Here is a 22,195-nt window from a genome sequence, read left to right on the forward strand (position 1 = left end):
TTTTCCTACTCAAGGCACTGATAAGTTCTGAGCAAGCCATTTTCCACCTTTCTATTAATGCCTCACCTCTCCTCTCAGTGATGAATTTTCCACCCTCTGTGCACTATTCCAGGGGTTTTCAAAGTGTGAGGTAGGCCTCCTCAGGGGGGCGCCACAAGACTTCAGGGGAGCCACCAAACCATAAACCAGAAAAATGAGCTTTGCAAACTTCTGCTGTGCATCTGCAAATTGGGCAGATTTATTGTTAATGTAGAGGCTATACAAGAGTCGACTATGAAAGTTAGGATTGTCCTGCATTGGTTCTGATTAAGCTCAACAGCCGCAGTGTTTGATAAGCAAAGATGTACACCCTAATGACAGCATAAGGCTGTGTAAACCCTGGGATCATATTGAGACAAAGCACTCAAGTCTAGTGACCAAGCCAGGGGGATTTTTTTTTACAAGAAGTAAAAGGGATTTCAGTCACTGAAGGTATCTTAGACAATTAGCACCACAGACACTAAGACAGCCTCTGCATGTGCAGGTTCTTTGCACCGACAATGATCAAAAGTGAGTACCAGGCAAGGCTGAAGGTGCTGTTATGCAATCCTGCAGCAACTGCATAGATTCAAACTCAGTTCCCACTAAATCAGATCATAGAGCAAAATGATCAGGGAGTATTGGTCGGTAGTATGAACTAAATAGTTCATTACTGAAACTAAATAACTGATTGCCTGGTAAAGATGGATGTTTAAAAACATGCAGACCAATACAAAAATGTTAAAATGAAAGTGCGTAAGGTTGGGCAATGTTTAAAGATATAGTTGTTTAAGTCATATTTTTATGGGGGTGGGGATCCACGGATTAAATATTTTCTCTTAGGGGAGGCTCACATCCCCACACTTTGAAAACCCCTCTACTACTCTATTTTATCTTTACTTTTAAGGTCCTGTACGTGATATTTGCTCCAGCAACAGCTAATCCTGCTTTGCCTTGTCAAAGTACAGAGCATTTTTACTCTCCACACCTGACGATAGCCATTATGTGATTGGGTCATTCGAAAGTCCATGCCAATCTTGTGAAATATCTCAGAATTAATGCTTTGAGAGTTTCCACCAATATTTGCACAAACTCCCACATAACTCAAGGATTAACTGACTTATTTTTTGAGATCAAAGGTCAAGGTTATTAACCCTCATGTGCCAATTTAATATATTTTGAGGGTTTGTTTGTTTGTTTTCAAAATTTTTCATAAAATGTCCTGTGTGGCTCAAGGATGCACTGATTAGATTTTGGAAGTACAAGGTGATAATGCTTCATGTTCAGCCCTTGCCTGCGGCATTTATACAAATCACACAACAGAAAACACCGAAGCCCTTCTGCTTTACCCATGACTGCAATTTTACTGTCTGGGAATTGGATTCTTTACAGAGACGACCGCAGTTCTTGGTAAGTAATGTAAGAAGTTAAGTTAACAATAGTTATTGTTTCCTTGATTGGCTGATTTTTGTCTTTTTCTGGTTCCTGAGCCATGTGTTATGACAGACATCTTCCCTTCTATGAATCATGCAACTAATTATCTTACTACTGTTACTGTCACCCACAGCCTATGAAATTCAAGCAAATCTGTTCATATTACTGTTGCTGTGCTACAATGGAAGTACAGAAAAAAGGAAAGAAATGATGAATAAAAACTTAGTTTAAAAAGTCAGCAATGAGACATTTTTATTTTGTTATGATCACTAAAAACCAACAGAATGCCTGGAATTTAAAAAAAATATGGATTATACCCCTTTTTTTCACTCGTGCAACCACCCCTTCACCAGATAAACTGAGCAAAGCAAACCAAAACTTTGCAAAGAACACCTGTAAGTGAAAGGAAAAAGACCCAGCAGCGCTTCTCCTCTCTTCAAATTCAGGTGGAAATAAGCAAAATAATATAAGATTTATTGCCAAGATGCATTGTTACAAAAAGGACATTTTTAGCCCCCAAGGCTATCCCCTTCTTCTACAGTGCCAAAGTTGCTGATATCCTGCAAACTGTGGTTTTCTACCTGCTGCTGGACTTCAGCTGACTGACTTGGCTGACTTCTCAGGAAGTACTGATAGATGCAGACCCTGCACTCCTTCTACCACAGACTTCATTTGCCCCTGATGCATTCTAAGGCATTTAACTGATGTTATTTTCTGCCAACCACAGGGACAAACCTGGATCTTTGTTTTCTCTTGTACTCTACTCCTTTCCTCCACTGGTGCATTTACTCTACACCTGGATGTAGTTCTGACCCTGGAGGATAGGTCTCTGCCCCTGTCCTCCACTAAATCGGCCATCCAACATATTGCTGTGTTTGTTTCATTGTCTGACACCATGTAATCCACCTGTGACTCATCTTCCACCCCTGCTCTCGCTGACTCTTGTGGTATCTTCTATATACTTGATGTAGCTTGCTTTGGTTTTGTCAGGACTTTTAATAGTCACCACTGCTAAAATGGGTAACTAACCCATGCCAGCCCCTGCAGGGTCTGTTCCCTCCTGTCAGCTCTCTTTCCATGCAGTCACTTTGTCTTTCCCTCGTTCTCAACTGCCCTGTTTTCAGCAGTCACTAGCTAGGCTAGTTGTAGATTTTGAAGATACAAGACACACAATATACTTCTGACCTACAAAGAGGATCAGCCCTCAGTAAAGCAATCCCTAATCCAGTACTTTTTGCCCCACAAGTCCATGACGGGTAGACTGATGGGTAGCAAGAAACAGCACCTCACCAGGGTTGTCAAATGGGAACGCTCCTTCGTCTGTGTTTTGTCCACTTAGTCCCAGAGGGCGAACATTGATCTCCAGCATCCCAAAGTTACCCCCTTCCATGACAGTTCTCACAGCCCACCATGTCAACACTGAGACGTCATTACCTTACCTACCTTACCACATTTCCCCACACAGCATAAACAGCAATGCCACCTTCAACAAGTCCAGGCTCCGTGCATGCAGGTTCCAGGGTGTGAAAATGCTAATGCTACCTTCCCCAACACCACTCGTAATTGCAAATACAGAAAGAAGACTATTCCTGGTACATACATTACACAAAAAACTAAAAAAATACAAAAGAAAATGAGAAAGATATGAAGAGAGACAGAGACAAGAAATAATCTACCAAACACAAATTTCCTTTCTTTTAGTGCTATGTTTATATAGTAATAAAGACCTTACTGAACAGCCCAAGGAAGAAGAAACTGAGACTACAATTCAAATGTCCTCACCAAAATTGGACAATATAGAATAAATTGAAAAAATTTGCCTGGGTTGAAGAGTCTGTTTAAGAGGACTTTGTGTGCATACATATCAAGCTCCCCCTTGCAGCTCCTTTTGTCCACAACATGCCAACTGATTAAATGATTTTTAAAAAGTCTTCTTACAAGAATGGATTGTTTACATCATGGTCTATTTGTGATGAAGCCCTTCTGCCTTTAAGTTAACTTTGCCACACATTGTCCTTTGTGCTTGTTTATCAGGAGAAAAGGTGTAAAATGCTCCGAGTGTTTCTCAATGTACAACAGAAGGACAACACCACAATGAAACGAAGCTCCACAGCCTGAACCATGTACTCCACATACAGCTGGCTTGCCAAATGCTCTGCAGAAACTGGCACCCAGCCAAAGCTGACCAGTCCAAACAGCTGGTGCCTCCTCCAGTTTACGCTCCATCAGATCGCAGTGTTTAACTCCTTTCAACAAGAGCTGGAGGCACTGGGGGGTAGTCATGGTTGTTGGTATGAGAGGGCTGTGGCACCAAAAGGAAGAGTGGATAAATGTGCTACAACATGGCTTGCAGTTCAGTATTCAACCAGCAGGTGGCCTTCATGTACTTTTTTGTGATTTCTTCTCATGCATGCCTCTGTATGTAACAAATACTTTTCATTAGTAACTTATTTAAACGGTAATTTATACTTTTATTAATTATGTGCTAAGCTATTCTGTCACTTCATAAAAAAAAGTCAAGCTTTAATGTGTTTTAATTTTATTTGATTAACACTTTATTACTTTTTTAAATACAATCTCTAAGTCCCAGAGCATGCTTGTACTCTAATATCAGTGCTGGCAGAAAAAAAAAAAAAAACAGTAGAAGCTGTAACTGCATGCATACTGCACAGCCATTCATCATTTACACTTTATTTTTCTCCCAGCCCAGCTTACTCCTCATGCACTGTGAATGCTGCAGGGAGAGGCTCTCTCTATGATCCACGTTCCCATCATGCCACATGGAACATGCCACTCAGCACCCACCAAGAACCTTGGGTCATGATTGATCAATGCCGAAACTTCAATGACACATAGTCATTCCTGTTATTTCTGGTAATCGCTCACAGTTCACTGTTAAACAGACCACACTTGTGCAACTCTGCAGGCACACCACACAGAGACTGTGTTTACTTTGATTAATGGATCTCTGGTTTTCATTTTCTTTTGCACCACAGTAGAACATCCAAGAAAATATATAGACCCAGTGAACACGACCTTACAATGTCAATTTGAATCAAGGTATGTAGAATGAACTGCACATGCATGCACTTCTGTTCAGTCAACGATTAATGCTAATGTGACATATAACAAGAATCTTAATTGCAAATTAGCTGGTTCTGTTCTCAGTAAAACCATAGCCTCTTCTTCATGTACCTAATTTGTTATAAAGTATATGATGCTTGTTAATCTATTTTAAAGCCATTACTTATCCAAGAGGAGAAATTGCTGAGTATGTTCTTTAGTAGCACTGCACTGCATAACATTCACATAGAGTATACTCATACATTTGAGCTGTCCAGGACCATTAGCTGCTACGGTGCAAAAGCCCCAGATCAGCTAGGGCAACTTAGTCAGAACTTCTGTTATGTTAAGGTCATTGCTGACGGGTTCAGTTTACGTTAAGGTTACAGATGCATCCATATGTTGTGACCCTCACAAGCCACCCCCTAAGGACTTTCAAGATAAACACACTCTCTTTTAACTAACCAGCTCATAGCATTATGCACAGACTCACATATTTAAGTTACTGAGTTTTTGTAGTCAAGCACTTAAAGTAGTTTTAAAAAAAACTATGAAGGGTTAACATGCATTCCCTTAGGATGTGAAGACAGGCATGGCATGGCAACCCAATTCCCGTCTAGCAGAGGGCCTGCTTAGAGATTTATAAGCCATATTTTAGGCTGATGGGACTGTTCAAAAGGTCCTTAAAGGTTAAGTGATCTCATGGCGCCATGAGTCAAACTCAAAGGACCATTTCAACATCAGTGGATGCATTGTGCAAAGGGCTATCAATAGCCATGCACCCTGCTGCCAGCTTTTCATGAACCCAACAATACAGAGCTTTGTCAGACATAGACAAGGATTTGGTAAACCTATACAAGACAAAATCTGCATCTTAAACAAATGTTGCCAGTCTAATTATCTTTTATTTTTTCTTTAAGATTTATTTTAAGACATTTATGACTTTATTCAGATAGGATAGGACAGTGGACAGAGCTGGAAACCAGGGGAAGAGAGGAATGGCACACAGAAAAAAGGCAATAGACTGGACTCAAACGTGCAGTTGGCCCAGACGACAACAGTCTCTGCACATGTGGTTAACAAACTTTACCACTAGGTTACTCCTTACCTGCCTGATAACTGACAGACATGTTGATTTGTTTTATTCTACTTGATAAGGGCTTATGCCCCACCGACAGGTCTGACTGGGTTGTGGAAGATTTAAGACCAGAGGAACTAGTAATGTGTGTCACAATGCAAAATTAAGTTATCAAAGCAAATGAATAGGTGGAGGGATACTTTTAACTCACTTATGTGCAATCAAATTTGCATTTGCTATTTTGAATACATACAAAGTATGGTTATTACAAAACAAGACTAATGCTGTAAAACAATTCCATTGAGCATAAACATTTTTTGATGTCTTTCTCCTTCAATATCCTCCCTTTCAGCATCGACATACCGCTGCATTCAGGTCTTCTACTGATCAAAACAGTGCAGTAGGTCTTCTTCAGACAGTTTTCTCAGAACCTCTGTTGTTCTTTTCTTAACTTCTGACACAGACTCAAAACAGCACAGATTTGATCTTAGGAAAAAGGAAAAAGTCACACGGTCCTAGATCAGGTGAATAGGGAGGGTGATCAAGCACTATGATTTGTTTTTGGACCAGAAGCTTCTTTACCGAGAGCAAAGTGTGAGATTGATCTTGGTGAATAATGAAACAATTTTTTCCACAACTGTGGTCTCTTTACTTAGACTTTTCTTGAAGTTTTTCTAGAACTTGTTTGAAATAGTGTTTATTCACCATCTGGAGCTCACTCCTCAAAAATGATATCTTTAACGTCAAAGAAAACAATCAACATGGTCATGAATTTGGACTTGTTTTGTTGTCCTTTTTTCATCCTTGGTGACGATGGTCCTTCCCAATGCATTGACTGCTGTTTTGTCTCAGGATCATATTAGAAGATCCAAGTTTCAGCACATGTAATCACACACACTGTTCCCTTTAAGTTGTTCCAAAATGTCTCCCCAAATTGTCTAGAGTTTTTCCCTAGTCAGAAGTTTTGGGACAACTTTGTCTCACACTTTTGCCATTTTCAAGTTTAATGCAAAATTTGCCAAACTGTCTCTTTATCAATGGAGACCATTTCTGCTGTCACTCTTAGACTTAGACATCAATCATGTCAAAGGATTTGTTCAGTTTGTTGAATGTTTTAGGAAGATTTTGATGGCGGCCAGATAATTCATGGTCTTGGACATCCTCTCTGCCCTCACAAAATCTTTGGTGCCCTTCGAACATCCATGCACTTGACTTGTAGTGTTCCCCATACACCTCAGTTATTGTACCAAAAGATTCAGCTGTTTATGTTCAGTTTCACCAAAAATTTAAAATGTGTTGCCAAACTTTTGAGCTAATCATTTTCTGATGCCTTGGCAAAAACACGTGCACTTCCATCAGTAGCTAACAGTGAACCAAAGACGCCACTAATTAGAAACTTACAGCAGTTGGTTACGAAAACCAAACCTTTATAAAAAATAAGACTTCATGTGACTGTGAACCTCATGGTTTTATCAGTCTCATTATTTAATAGCTATACCTCGTAGGTGAAAGGTAAGTACACTTTGCCATTACAAAACAAAGCAGCAGTGAAAAGCTGAAGAGGATGTTGCCACTGACACACAGATTATTCACTTCACTATGTTAAAGCTAAAAATTGTTGCCAAAATCTTAATTTAGATTTTACTAGATGACAATGAAGCATCCAAAAATGTTTTGTCTTCATGATTAAATCTGGCTTTTCAATCTTTAAAAACCCTTTCAGATAAAATCAAGCCCAATACATCTGGTGCGTCTCAGTTTTTATGCCTGGAGATAAATGAGCCAGTCTTGTTACATCCCTGTGGAAATCTGAAGGTGGGAAGAGAACATTATGACCGCGACAAGAATGTAATGAGACATGACAAAGAAGGTTTAACAAGAAACAGGTGGCACATAGATGTTAATGACATTACATTAGTGATTAATTGACCAGTTTTGATTATTTTATTAACAAGGTCTGACATTAGGGAATACAAAGAGGAGAATTATTGGGAAATTGAGGAAGCTGATTTAAAGAGCTGAATAAGTTAAAATTCATTTTTGAATTACAAGATGAAACTAGGGAGAAAATGCAGAAACTGCTTCATGTGAGGTCTGATGATTTTTTTTTCTTTCTGACAAGTTACAGAGCACGAGAATCGAGGTGTAGAGAGGATTACAAACACAACAACCAAGTAAGCAAAAAGGTAGGAGAGTAGTTTTAAGTTTCACTTGAAAAAAATATTAACCTTAAAAAACACATATTGAACTGTACACATGAAGCTAAAATAAAACAGACACATATTAAAAATCATACAGTCCATCTTTTGCTTAAAACAAAGCAATATCACAGTGATAGATTCTCATTCTGCTTCGTTCTCCTCCAACTCTTACCGGACACATCAGCCCTCGAGGTGCTATAAGACTCACTATGTCCAACATGTACTTCATCTACCTACCAATTAGTACTACACTGCTAGCATGTAGGCTACATGGTTCACCAGCACTTTCTGAAAATGATGCTGTTGAGATCTGTGAGACCAAACAAAACTATTTTAGCAGCAACAGAAACCAAAATATTGTGCTTAAAGATACTGAAGCACTTTGTAAAGCAGAGCAACTGCAGTGTTGGTGATAATTCTCTCTCTCACTAATAGCAATGCCTGTCACACAGATATTTCATTTTTAATTGGAAAATAGAGATTTTAGCAGCTTTAATGAATACCATTGCAAGAAAATAATAATGACTTTATTCTATTCACATGTCACATGAATCCTTGACAGTGTGACAGTGAGCCAGCACTGACAACATCAAAACCTGACAACTTAATAGAAACCAGCCTGCATTTATTTTCTTTTTAATGTGCTCTTTTCACACTGACATGTAGAAATAGAGAGAAAAACTGTGGATGTGTCGCCTTAAGAGTGTTGACTTCAACTTCATGGTGTCTCCAAACACTGGGGACAAGTCATGACAAGCCAACCACATTTTATTCCACTGTTATAGAGTGTGATTGGAGCCATGGTAAATGTAGGCTTTTTGTGGTGTACTTTTGAGTAAAAAGTTCACCCTTAGTCTTACAGCTAAAATAAGTTGAATGGTAACTTGACTTTACCCTTGTTTTGTGTTAGGGTCAACAATGATCCAAACACATTTAAACAGCTGCAAAACACCCAAAATTATCTTTCATCCTCTTTAGTTGTATGACTTGTCTGAAAGTGACTCCAGTGTGTGAAAAGGTAATACATTATCTCAACTTGACTCGGATTTTGTAGCTAGAAAGTATTCAGACCCCCTTTTCTAATAGATTTGCAAAAAACAAACAAAAAAAAAACTGTTTTCATTTTTCATGATGGGGTACTGAGTTTAGATTAATAAGAATCAATTGTTGTTGTTGTTTCCTCAGGCTGTAACAAATTTAAAAAGTGAAGGAAGTCTTAATACTTTTGAGTGCACTGTTTATAGGAATGTGTATCTTGCCAATGAGTTAAACTTTCTGCTCATTTTTGTTACCTTTTCAAGCTACGTAAGTGTTCCTTGCCAAAATTCATGTCTAAAACAGCAGTAATTTAAACAATGATTACTATGTTAGCTATAATGATAATAACCCTCTGATTCAGTAGAGGTTATAACACAAGTGTTGTCGAGAATAAAAGGGTTTCAGTGATTGAATGTAGTCTTTCTGCACTACGAAGATAAAAAAAAATATTTACAAAGTTTGTGATGACTGACATCTTGTTTCTCCATGCTAAGTAGGATTTTGTTTCAAATTCAGTTCAGCAGAATTCTACAGGTTATTTTTGACTCTCAGGACTAAGAGAGTGTACAGAATTTTAAGACAACGCAAGGGTTAAGCTTGTATCCCACTTTTCTAGTCTTCCAAACACTCGAAGCATCGACACCATTGGCCACATTCACTCATTCACACCACTGATGATGGCAGAGATGCCGTTAAGTATGCATCAGTTTGAACTAATCTCACTCAAGCACGCTTATTCCAGTAGCAGTGGGAGCAGTTCTGGGTTAAATGTCTTGCCCAAAGACATTTTGTCATGTGACTGCCTGAGCTGGATTTGGAACCTCTGACCTTCTGGTTGAAAGAATGCCAGCTCTGCCCTTACATATTGTTAAGATCAGTCATGGGAAGATCTTGACTGTTTGTTCCATGTCACTTATAATATGCCCTTTTTTATCATGCAAAAGGGTCTTATGGAACAATTCTGAACTTCAAAACAAAGCACCTGTGTACTCTCAAACATGCTCTGTTTGGCTGCAAGCTTTCTTTGCCTGCTTTCATTCATCCTGGACTCATTTAAAGTCTCTTTGCTGTAATATTTGATTTTTTTATAAAATGTGTTTTTTTTTCCTCCTGTTAGAATTTTGCCGCTATTCAGGACAGTATAGGCTAAGCCCTTCTTTACATATAAAGGCAGAATCCATTATTTTCAATCTCATCTTTTTCTTGTTTCTCTCACTGGTAGACTTTGGATGTCCCTTTAACAGCAGAACTATTTAATATTAATCATTCATTAATTCCACATGACCCTTAAACGTGGTGAGTTACCTTTGTAATTAAATGATAGAATAATTTTTAAAAAGCCATATTTAACTAGTTTCTACAGGGAAATGTAGATTTTTTTTTCTTTCCTACTGTTATTAACCATGCCACCCACGGGCCAAAAAGACGCACACAAATGTCACTTTGACACGTGTCAGTTTACTGAGTTCTAAAGTAAGATGCTGGAACCTTAAATTTATATAATCCCGAACAGTAACAGATCATGCTAAGGAAAGGCGAATGGCTCCTTTTATTCTTAATTTTGTTCGAAATGCCCCTTTAATTCCCCTCTGTAAGTTGCTTACGCAGTGCGCACTTCATCCGTCAGAGGGCGCATCCTCAATTCCTACTTCAAAAATATTCCCTCAAACTCAAATTCGTGGAGTGTGGAGCCACTTCAACAAAGTATGGAGACACCGTAAAATCTCACCTTTGCGTGAGATAATCAGCACGTGCGAGCTCGTTAAACGGAGCGGGCTAACGCCAAAGGAGAAGCCTGGACGCTTTCTCCCGAGATTTGTGAGACTCGGGGTCGGGAGTTAGGAGCTAAACATCTCACTGTGAACGGGAAACAAGGACAGGGAGACACGGAGAGAGGGGATATGAGCGGAAGGGAGGCAGAAATCACTGAAAAGCAGAGCTGTGTACACGCGTAAGGATATTTGGGGCGTGCGTAAAGGCGCCAAACAAAGTAACGTTAACCGGATAACTGTAAACACTGATTTTCTTTTCCTTGGACATGTTTCCGCTGCCGGAGCGCGTTGTTTAGACTCTGTTGTTGTGGAACGAGGGTGATCCTCTGCGCTGGAGGAACACTGCTTTATGTTTTATGCCTTTTCTCCCTTTCCCCCTGGAAATTATGTGAAGTTCTTGCTTTTGACGCTTAACTTCCGAGGCTACGTTAAATGCAAATGCGGTAGGGCTCTCTTGGCTTTGCTTCATAAACTAAACTGAGTTGAAACGCTGTTTTTTCCACACTGTGTAGTAGGCTGAAATGTGAGACACTAGTGAAGTCGACGCATGACAAACCGCTGCATACAGTTGTTACATTGGCTTCTATTGTAACCTTTCATTTACGCATGCTTGTTTGGATATGCAAAGAAAACTTTTCAAGCATGAAGAGAAGAAAATTCCCGTTTTCTGGTTACATCGCCGCTGTCTTCTGATCTGGATTTATTGAAACCGTGTTTATTTTTGTCTCTTTCATCATTTATTCCCATGCTGTAGTGACAGCAAAGCTGCTCTGCGTCAGGGATGTGGATATAATGCTGTGACCTACTGCCACTGAAATCGAGTTGTGAAAATACCCAATTATTGCGCTGATAGTTAATGATTAAGACATCAGGTGGGGAACCGTGCGTAGTTCCTGCGTGTGCGTCGTGAAACTCCGCTGTAAACGTGCTGTGAACCACTTCAGGACTCGGTTAGTTTGTGAAGGGAGTCTCCGGAGCAGACATGGAGGAGTGGAGACAATGCGGGCGGTGGTTGATAGACTGTAAGGTCTTGCCCCCGAACCACCGGGTCGTTTGGCCCTCGGCTGCCGTCTTCGACTTGGCACAGGCCCTAAGAGACGGAGTGCTCCTTTGCCAGATGTTGCACAACCTCTCACCGGGATCAGTAGACCTGAAGGAGATCAACTTCAGACCCCAGATGTCACAGGTGAGTCAGCTGAGGTGCAAACTTCAAACCGGCAGATTGCTTGATTTACACATCCAGGCTAGGGCTGGGTAATATGAACCAAGATCATATCACAATACTTTTTTAACAGTATGAACCTACATTACTATATTTTGGCTGAAAGGCAATACACAAGATATATCTTCAGGTGCAGGTCAAGTAATTTGGAGACCCCAAGTAGAGACAGTGTTGGGTCCCTCCACATTTTACCAAAAGTCTTGCCATCCTGAAGCATCTCTTTCACTTGAAAGTAACAGAACTACAGAACATAGACTAATGACATTTACATGTCTAATACCCAGCCTAAACACAGATTATCTTGTGGCCAGTAAGCATATGTTTGTCATATTTAATCAGAGCATGAGGCATCTGTTCCTTATTTGCTCTCATCAATGGCCTGATGAAGTCAGAAGAACTATATTATGCTATTTTACTCAACATAAAATATATCAGTATAAACAATGTTGTCTTAAACATGACCTTGTTTGAAAGAATACTCATATACTCATTAATGTATTACCTGGCCCTCCTCCAGGCTATGCTTTGTGACCGTGTACAGATTTGCTCCGCTCTTCAGTCACACCTTTAAGATTGCTTTGATTGTTTGCTAAGCTGACTGACACATTACAGCACCTCTGGCCTGGGTTTTCTGCTGTTTGCCTGCAAATTTTAAACAAACCTTCCTGTCACAACAAGCCTGCTGCTGGGCCTCAGCCCAGACCAGAACTACTATCTCTTTATCTGTGATAATACATCAGTTGAACAGATGTTCATGATGTAGAGAGTGGATAAATGCAGGGTCAAGCAGGTCTGCACTAGGGATGAAACAAGGTGCCACCCCTGCAAAAGGATAGGGGGTTTTCCAGTGCCAGGCTTTGAGCCAATCATGTCACTAGGGCTGTTTTGTAGTGCTGATGGCTTCAGTGTGCTGCTGAACACATAAGTTCTTTATGCATGTCTTCACATTTTGCAGTGCAGCCTTTATTGTAGCAGTATGAAATGTGTCAGTGGGATAAAAATGGAGTTGCTCTGCCATGACAGCTACAGCATCAACACATTTGCTTTGGATTAAAGGGTGTTAATTGAGTATTATCCACTCAGTCAGGCTTTGAGTGGAAAGGATCAAAGATAATCGTGTGCTTTGGAAAAAATGGAGAAAGTAAAAACACTAACAGATCCCAGGTTGAGTCATTTGGATCTGTTTTCTTTGACCTTTCCAGAGAAGCAGACGGGTGTGGCTGGTTAATTTTACAAATGAAAACCAAGAATCATTGAAATTTAGATTTTTGTTGATTTTAGGAACTTTTGCTTCAATGATCTAGATGTTGTAATTGCAACCTGAGTAGTGTGAGATGTTTGAATCAAAGCCAGATAAGAAATTTGTGGGTATTTTTTTTATGAAGATTGCAACCTAGCCCCAAATATTAAACTTTTTTTTTTACAACTAACAAGTGGAATGGATGGTCAAAGGGTTATATTATTAACACAGAAGTACTTTAACCCACTAGTTTTATCAGAAGGTAACACAGTAACATAGGAAGTTATGTCTCTTAGTATGATAGGCAGGAATATAACAAGTTTCACTCCAAAGTAATACTACCCAACACTATGTATAAATACTCGGCATAGACTGATATACAATGCTCTGGTATCTGAATCAGTACCAGGAAGGAAAAATGGTGTTGGAACACTGCAATTTTACTCCATCCATCTTTGCAACACTGATCAAGCAATGTCAGGTTGCATTGGGATCAGGTGTGAACAGCCCTTTTCAAGTCCAGCCACAACAACTTTTGGATTGAGGTCCTGCCTTTGTCTTTAAACCGTTTCTGTGTAGCTTTCGCTGTGTGCTTCAGGTCATTATCTTGCTGAAAAATAAGTTTTCTCTCAAGCCGTAGTTCTCTTGCAGACTGAACAAGATTGTCCTCCAGGATATTTCTGTATTTTGCCACATTCATTTTACCCTCTGCCTTTACCAGCCTTCCAGGGCTGACTGCCGAGAAGCATCCCCACTGTATGATGCTGCCACCACTGTGCTTCACTGTGGGGATGATGTGTTTGTGGTAAAGTGTGCGCCAAACATGACATCTTGTCTGATGGCAAAACAGCCCCATTTTGGTCTCATCAGACCAAAGAACTTTCTCCACTTGACCATGGCATTTCCTGCATAGCTTTAATGAGTTTTCTTCAACACTGGCTTTATCTTTTGCCACTCCCATAAAGCTTCGACTGTTGAAGAACCCGGGCAACAGCTGTATGCAGAGTCATCACCGTGTCTGAAGCTTGTAACTCCTACAGGGTAGTCATAGGTCTAGGTGGCCTCTCTCACTCGTCTCCTTCTTGCATGCTCATTCAGTTTGTGAAGACAGGCTGATCTAGGCAGATTTACACATGTCATATTCTTGCCATGTCTTAATGATGAATTTAACTTAACTCCAAATTTTCAGTGCCTTAGAATTATTTTGTATCAATCCCCTGACTTCTACTTTTTGATAGCCTTTACTTTGAGTTGTTTGAAGTGTTCTTTTGTCTTCATGGTGTAATGGTAGCCAGGAATACTGATTAACCAGTGACTAGATCTTCCAGACACAGGTGGCTTTATACAACAATCACTTGAGAGACATTCACTGCACTAAGGTGATCCTCATTTCACTAACTGTGAGACTATAGTACCAATTGGCTGGACCTCTGTTGAATTAGGCCAGTCACTTTAAAGAGGGTGAATATTTATGTAATTATTTTACTTTGAATGTTTTTATTTAATTTACATTACTTTATAAAAAAATCTGTTTTCACTCCAGGAATATGAGCATTTTTTGGCAGCAAAATACTAATAACTGACAGTTCAAGGCCAGAGCTCACTTTGCTGTTGTGTCATTTACTTAAACTCAGAGGAAACTTGAGCCTTCATGGTGGCACAAGCAGAGGTTTACATAAAACTCAGTGGGGCAATTAGAGGTTGGCACTCCTATTATGTAAAGCTCACACACTCTCCAGCTCATTCATGCTTCCAAAGCCAATATCAGGAAGTGTCGGATGCCACAGGAACTGTACATGACCACAGTGTCGGAGTAAAAGTGCACTGTGGCAAAGGCTTCTATTGACTTGCTCACATTGACGTCTGGTCTTAAGTACCACTGAGCCTTTATTGCTGTATGGTGATTGCCACTTTGTATAGATCCCTGCTGTTGAAATGCTGGATGTGTCCAGTTGTTCTCAGTGTTGTGTCCGCAGAGTCCCAAACAGCTATCACACCAGAGCTATTGCCCTCTGACAGCACATTTGTCTGATGTTGTTGGCACACCTTCCATGACCTGTTTCTGTCACAATAATGTGTGAATGTGTGCGTCTAGGCTGTCCGGCTGGCTTTTAGTCTGCTTGGTTTGGTTGCCTCTTTCTTATAAATTTTCCTCACTTTTCCTGAATATTTCAAGGTTTTTATGAATTCTGTAGTCAGATAAGGACGATGCATTCAATCAGCAGTAGTTGTAATGATAGATCGACCTTGAAGAAGTTACAGAATACAGATTCAGAGCAGGATTTGTTAAATTATTCTGAACAGCCTCCAGTTAAATACTTAGACAAACCTGACAAATTATATTTGCATCATTGAAAAGCACACATGTTGTCATCTCTGTTTACTATGTAAATCTGGGCCTCTTTTTAAATGTCATCAGGACAAGGACGTCTTGTTGATACTGAAGTCAGAAGAGTTAACCCATCTGAGAAGATAGGGGATCTGTTAGATAAGAAAAATGATATATCCTTAACTTCTCGACACAAAAATGTAAGAAATTTCCATTTTTCAGTGTTAAAAAAATGTACACTGGATATGTTTTGACTCGACTCTAAAGATCAAGAATTTGTCACAAAGATTAGGCACTGAAAGTAAATGTCAGCTGCAGCTCCAGCACTTGGTCTCTCTCCCTTTTTGCCTGGTAACCACCAGTAGCCCTGACTTATCAGCTCCAGAAGCACTGACTTTTATGATTACAGGGCTGGAGAGAGTGCTGGATGGCATGCTTTGATCCGCCCACTAATCCCATGCTCCCAGTCCCACTGTGTGGATCTGCAGTCAGGGTGGAAGTGGTGTCCTCGTTGACAAATTGGGTTAAACAAAATACTGGCAGCAGCACAGTAGTATGTGATTTATGATAAGGAAAAGGTCAGAGCGTGTGCTTTAACACTCAGAACACACAGAGTCCACGGCTTAGCCAAATGAAGATGAGGTGAAGCAGAGCGATTACACTATTTGCTCAGGACAAAATTTCTCTTTACCTCGCTGATTGCTCCACTTGCACGATGACTGATGGTCTCTCAAATTGAGTTTTGTCTCCCTTTTAAAAGCTCGGAGGATTCGTAAATGTGTTTCACACAGACACAAGCAGGTTTAACATCACCAAGGGGTTTTATATGGAAGAAAAACATCCAGTCAAAACGAATCAACTCCTCCTGTTTCTTTGTGACCTGTTAATTCTATTCACTTGTGCTGTTAACAGCCTATAATCACAGTGAGGCTTTACACTCTGGCATTGATTCCAGTTTTTACTCCAGTACATTTTCATTGTATTTTAGTGCATTCTGTGAAGCATCAAGGAAAGTTATTGGAGCAAAACTGAGGTCAGACTGTATTGTTACACTGAGGTATTTGGGATGAAAAAGTCTGTAAAATTGCACATGGCCAGTCATTGAGTCCGTGTTTATTAGACCACATGTTTACTGTCCAGTGACCATAACTGTTTAAGAGTTCATTCTACAAGAACATTGAAAAGTTGAGGTTTAAATTTAGGAAAAGAGCAGTAAAAGGTCCTGGATTCATAGGAGTAGGTTTGTCTTTTTTAAAAATGACAGGCATTGGAGATAAAGTTTGTTCTGTCTTTTTTTGTTTAGAATTACCTACGTTGTACTCCTCCCTTTAGGTCCTCATGTGTTCATTTTTTTTATACATTGTAGCTAGTAACTCAGTCTTTGAGGTTTAAAGTTTTCCTGCCCTCCAGCATTTGTATTTTCAGATGTCTTGAGTTATGTTCAACTGCAGCTTCCTAAATACAACCCATTTTGTGATATGGCTGTTTCAAAATAAAGGTATGCCAACAACGTAATTAATGGGTCATTTTATTGTGAACAACCTTGCAGAAATTAAATGTTATTTATTATTTATTCATAACTGAGCTTTAGTAGGATACAAGTTTTTGTGTTTTTTGATAACACTGCTGGGAGGTACAGTATTTACAGCCACTCCTGTGACCACGATTCAGAGCTACGGCCCACTTCTTGTAAATATATTGAAGACAAGCAAGTCACATATTGAGCTGTTATTGGAGATGACAGTCCCAGCTGTGCTTGGCTCAAATCAAATAGACTTAAAACAACTTGCAGCACACAGCTTATCTTGTTAGATGAGAGTTAGATTCAACAGGAAAAGAGCAGTAAAAGGTCCTGGATTCATAGATCTAGGAGTGTCTTTTGTAAATGTTCCAGTTAGAGTTTGGTCTGTCTTTTGTTGTATAGAATTACCTGTACTACTTTGTACACCTCCCTTCAAGTCATTGTGTGTTCAGTTTTTTCATAAATTGTAGTTTTAAGTTTTGCTTCCCTCCTGCATTTGTAAAAAAAAAAAAAAAAAAATTAGATGAGTTATGTTTAACTGCAGCCCCCTGGATACACTTCATTGAAACATCATTCATTCATAGATGTTTCAAAATAAAGGAACGCAGACAATTTAATTACTTGGTCCTTTATGGAGAAAAACCTTGCAGAAATATATTTTTTAAATTTATAGTTGAACTTAGGCAGAGCTACAACTACAGTATGTTTTTTGATGACACTGTCAAGAGTGATAGTATTTACAGTCACTCCTGTGACCACGATTCAGAGCTACAGCCTGCATCTTTTTAAATATGTTGAAAACAAGCCAGTCCCAGATTGACCTGTTGTTGCACTTAGTCCAAGTTAAACTGAATTAAACCATGTTCAGCACACAGCTTACCTTGTAAACATCAACATCTGCTCTCAGATAAGTAGGAGGTGGTGCACTCTGCCCATTAAGTGTGTAGATCTGCCTGGTTCTGCTCATCAAGTCAGAGAAGAATAAGCAGAAGACCAGGTCACTCTGTTATACTACTTTTACCACCACTGTAGCTGGCAGATTGAGCAAATTCATTCAGCAGCACAAAAAAATCAAATTTCAAAGGTGGTTAATATCCAAATCAATGTGATGTCCAAACCAACAAGTACATATACCATTATACCCTAATTTGATGGAGGGCATTTTTGAGTACATTGGGTCTGCAGATTGTTTGATTGATATCTGTACCAGTTGCAGCTCAAGGACAGCCTGGTTTAAGACATTGGAAATGTTGCTTTGTTGTCTGTATTTCCCCCAGTGTCTGGATGGGTCTTAGATGCGTAAATGCAGAGTTTATTAACCCAGGAGTTTGACAGTCAAATGGAGGTTTGAGTCACTGATGTTCCAAACACCCTTTACACCTTCATAATCAAACAGGAAACCGGCTTTTAGTGGACTTTCACCTTGATTTGCAGGCATGAATGTGTGTATAATCATAATGGCATGAAAATGAGGAAGGCAGAATCAGCAGTCTGACTGAATACATAACCACTAAAAATGTGCATTCAAGTCGAAAGAAAGGGAAAAGTCCATTCATGCATCCAGTCACAGTGAGGAAGTTACAGTTTATTATGATGTGCATGTAGGGAATTATAAGCTGCACAACTGTGAATAGAATTAAACCAGTTTTGACCTACTATACTGAGACCTGAAGGGTAACAGTTGTAATATCAAGGATATAAATGGTAAGAAATGTGACATAGCAAGGGAAGTTAGATCCTGAACAATCTTAGCTGGCTAATTTTAAATGCCCTTTTCCTTTGTTTTCCTTCAGTTTTGGCTTTTTTTTTACATTCACAGAATATTTTTCAAAACCTGTGCTACAAACAGTTAAAATGTTGGCTTTTAATAATCATGCAGGCGCCTTAATAATCACAACCACAAATGAGTAGAGTAAGAAGCCTGCAAGAATAAAACAGGTGTGTCATTATTCCGTGGAACATGGGTTGGAATTGCCATGAGAGGAGTTGAAGTACCTCTGACAAAGATGCTGTGGAGATGGCCTTCATTTAAGTGTTAAAAATAAATCCCTGAATGTATTTTTAAAGGATAAAAGGCCTTCTTCTCTACCACAAGGTCATAAATGAATGCTTAATGAACAGATGGAGATGCTCTGCAGCTCAAAGTGTACATCAAGAATCCAGCGCCTCAGGCTGCGTCTGAAAGACAAGACTGAGCTGTGCTCTCTGAAGCCTTTTGTGTGTTCTGCTGTGTTTTTTCACCCGGTGTTTCTTACTGTTTTTTTTTCCTGTTAGAGAGCTAGTTGTGAATGCCTTTGGGATGACTCAGGCGGAAATGTATGTGTGTGCACTTGCTTGTAGTGTTTGCGTCTTTAAGTGCGTGTGTTGAGTACCTGTGCTCAGACTAAATCGCTGTTGGCTGAGCCCAGAGCTCTCCTGGATCTACTCGGTGCTCCACAGGGCGGCAGATCTTACACACAGTCTGATGCCTACACTTACAATAAATAAATAACTGGAGCTGATTTGAAGTTAAGCATCTGCTGCCATTTACCTGCTTTTTTTGTTAATGGTTTTTGAGCACAGGTCTAGTTGTTAATGAGACAAGAGTGATTTAGTGTGTAAATGTTTTGAAACATATATTTTTAAAAATTAAAGCAAGTATTTTTTTGTCTTCTGTTTGTACCTATTGTTTGAATATTGAAGTAAAATGTTAACATGGCTAAAATTTTCTTCTAAATAGGGTTATACTACATACCTCCTGGTCCTGAAATGTCCCAGTTAATACTGTTTGTCTCAAGACACTTTCAGCATATCAAGGCCGAGCCTGGATCTTGACTGAATTAAGACCTCCCCATTCTTACAACACTGACAGCTCAGTCTTAAAGAACTCTGCAGGGTTGTAAATAAGATCAGAGTGAGTGAAAGGGACATAGTAAATGCCCACCGACTAGAAATCTCTGTTTGTAACCAATGTGCAGGAGGGGGGATGTGACTACTGTAGACAACCACCCACCCTGCTTCCCTCAGGGGTAATTTAATCTTAGCGTTTGGTCTACTGTTGACCCCGTGACCCCAGCACCCGCCGGATGCAGGTAATACTCCTAATGGGGCTCGTTAGGGACACGTCTTGGGCTGCACAGCTGGGACGGTGCCACTGGGAGCTAATGGGATTGACAAGGAGGGAATTGGTCTGGGCCGGGGTTTTTTAACCTTGTATGAGAGCTTATCCTTCTCCTTAGGTCACACATTTCTTTTAGCTCTAACATTTTAGGTATTCGTGCAGCTTGCATTAACATTTCCTTGTAGTTTGCCTTTGTCATTTCATTAGAGAATGAAAGTAGCATTGGTCTTAGCCTATTGGTGAAACTGGCAAAATGTGCCAGGATGTCAGGGTATGGCGTGGAAGATGAATTATTAAATGGTTTAAGAATTAACTTTAATTTACCTAACTTATTTTGGTTTCTTGACTGGAAGGGGTGCCCAGAGTGGTGCCTCAAGACTGTGCTTGTACCATTGGGAGCTGAATGCTTATTTCCTTTACGCTGATGCATTTTTTTGAAGTTTTTGACATTTTTACGTTACTGCCATCATTTACAGTCTAATGATGCCCACATGCAAAAAACTTAGAGGTTGTTTTTATTTTTAAATATCTATCTTTACAATGCCGGATTCAGTTTAAATGTTTATGTTTTCAACCAGAAAATTAATAGGAAGCAAGAAGTTTTCATCTGTTGGTGCAGTGCAGAGTATTTGTTAGCTTGAGATTGTAAAATCAGGGTAATAGCGCTGATTTTTGTGTCATTTCCCCTTTAACATTGTAAAACTGTGCATCTATGAGCAGCAAATCACTCCTGTTTTGTCACCATTGAAGCTTCTGCTGCACAGCAGTTGGAATCTGTTAATGATAAACATGTAGGCCTTTGTAACACTTACACAATTCTAATGTATGTCAAAGTTTTTCAATCACATGCTAACAAGCAGGAAACAAGAAATGAGGGGACTAAATTTATTAGCTGGGCCTGTTGAGGACATTCACAGATGTCTCTTTTCCACTTTGACTTTTGGATGTTCCAATCCAAACCAAGCTGTGCGGATTTGCTTTTTCATCACCAGTTTGGCCTCCCCGGGCTATGCCAAGCCACGCCCAGAATGGTCCTGCTCTAGAGCAGGGTTCAAGCATGGCCACCCTGCCCTGAATCGTTTTAAGGTGATGTCACAGCGGTTCATCATCATTCATGAACACTTTGCAGATGTGTTTAAGTAGCAACCGCTGCACCAAACTTTGAAATACCTGCTGGATTATACAGATATAGCCCATAGAAGAAGAATAAGCTTTGAAGTGGAAACAATGGCCAATTCTTGAACAAAACAGTGCTTTCTGAAGTGCAGCTATATAACACCAAGAGCCGAGCCAAGCCACTCAATGTAATGGAAAGCCCCAAGAGCTTCCTTAAGCCACTCTTGTGTTGTCTTGACTGTGTGCTTAGGGTCATTGTCATGTTGGAAGATTCACCTTCATCCCAGTCTGGGGTCCTGAGGAAGGCACGACAGGTTATATTGATGATGTCTCTGTACTTTGCTCCATTCAGCTTTCCCTCAACCCTGACCAGTCTCCCAGTCCATGCTGCTGAAGAACATCCCCACAGCATGATGCTGCCACCAGCATGCTTCACTGTTAGGATGACACTGGGCAGGTGATGAGCACTTCCTGGTTTCCTCTAGACATAATGTTTAAAATTGAGGCCTAACGGTTCAGTGTTAGCTTCATCAGACAAGAGAATCTAGTTTCTCACAGTCTGAGTCCTTCAGGTGCTTTTCTGCAAACTCCAAGCAGGCTCTCATTTGTTTTGCATTGAAGAGACATTTCCATCTAGCCACTCTGCCATAAAGCCCAGATCAGTGGAGGGCTGCAGTGATGGTTATCCTTCTGAAGCTTTGTCCCATCCTCACACAGGATTTTTGGAGCTCAGTCAGGGTGACTATCGGCTCTTGTTTTCCTGTCACCAGTTATGAAACTAGTGAGAAAAAATGTATCAGATTAAAAGGAATGGTATGGAAAAATAACAGTTTGTAGAATGAATAATTAATGTCCCTTTAATCCCAGAGGAAACATCAGAGGACACAGCATCGATCAATAACCTCCACTGTGGGTTTGTACCTCTTTCCATATCAAGCTAAGGTTGCATAGTGGCGCAACGAGCGGTATTCCCAGAGCTGGGAGGAATTCAGTGTCCTGTCCAAGGTCACTTCATTCAGATGGATGCCTCACAGGAAGGAGCTTGAACTTTGTCAAGTTGAA

General features: G+C 39.9%; 1 protein-coding gene across 8 annotated transcripts in view; it reads left to right on the top strand.

The window, feature by feature from the left end:
• Positions 1-10,528: 10,528 nt before the first annotated feature.
• vav2 (vav 2 guanine nucleotide exchange factor) overlaps positions 10,529-22,195 on the top strand; it is a 324,026-nt gene continuing 312,359 nt past the window's right edge. For all 8 annotated transcript variants that reach the window (XM_041811125.1, XM_041811131.1, XM_041811128.1 and 5 more), the window contains exon 1: positions 10,529-11,790. In XM_041811125.1, the coding sequence (XP_041667059.1) occupies positions 11,587-11,790 (204 nt within the window). In that variant the 5' untranslated portion in view covers positions 10,529-11,586. The remainder of the gene's footprint in view (positions 11,791-22,195) is intronic.

The sequence above is a fragment of the Cheilinus undulatus genome, linkage group 17 (genome assembly GCF_018320785.1).
Source record: "Cheilinus undulatus linkage group 17, ASM1832078v1, whole genome shotgun sequence".
NCBI classification, from domain to species: Eukaryota; Metazoa; Chordata; class Actinopteri; order Labriformes; family Labridae; genus Cheilinus; species Cheilinus undulatus.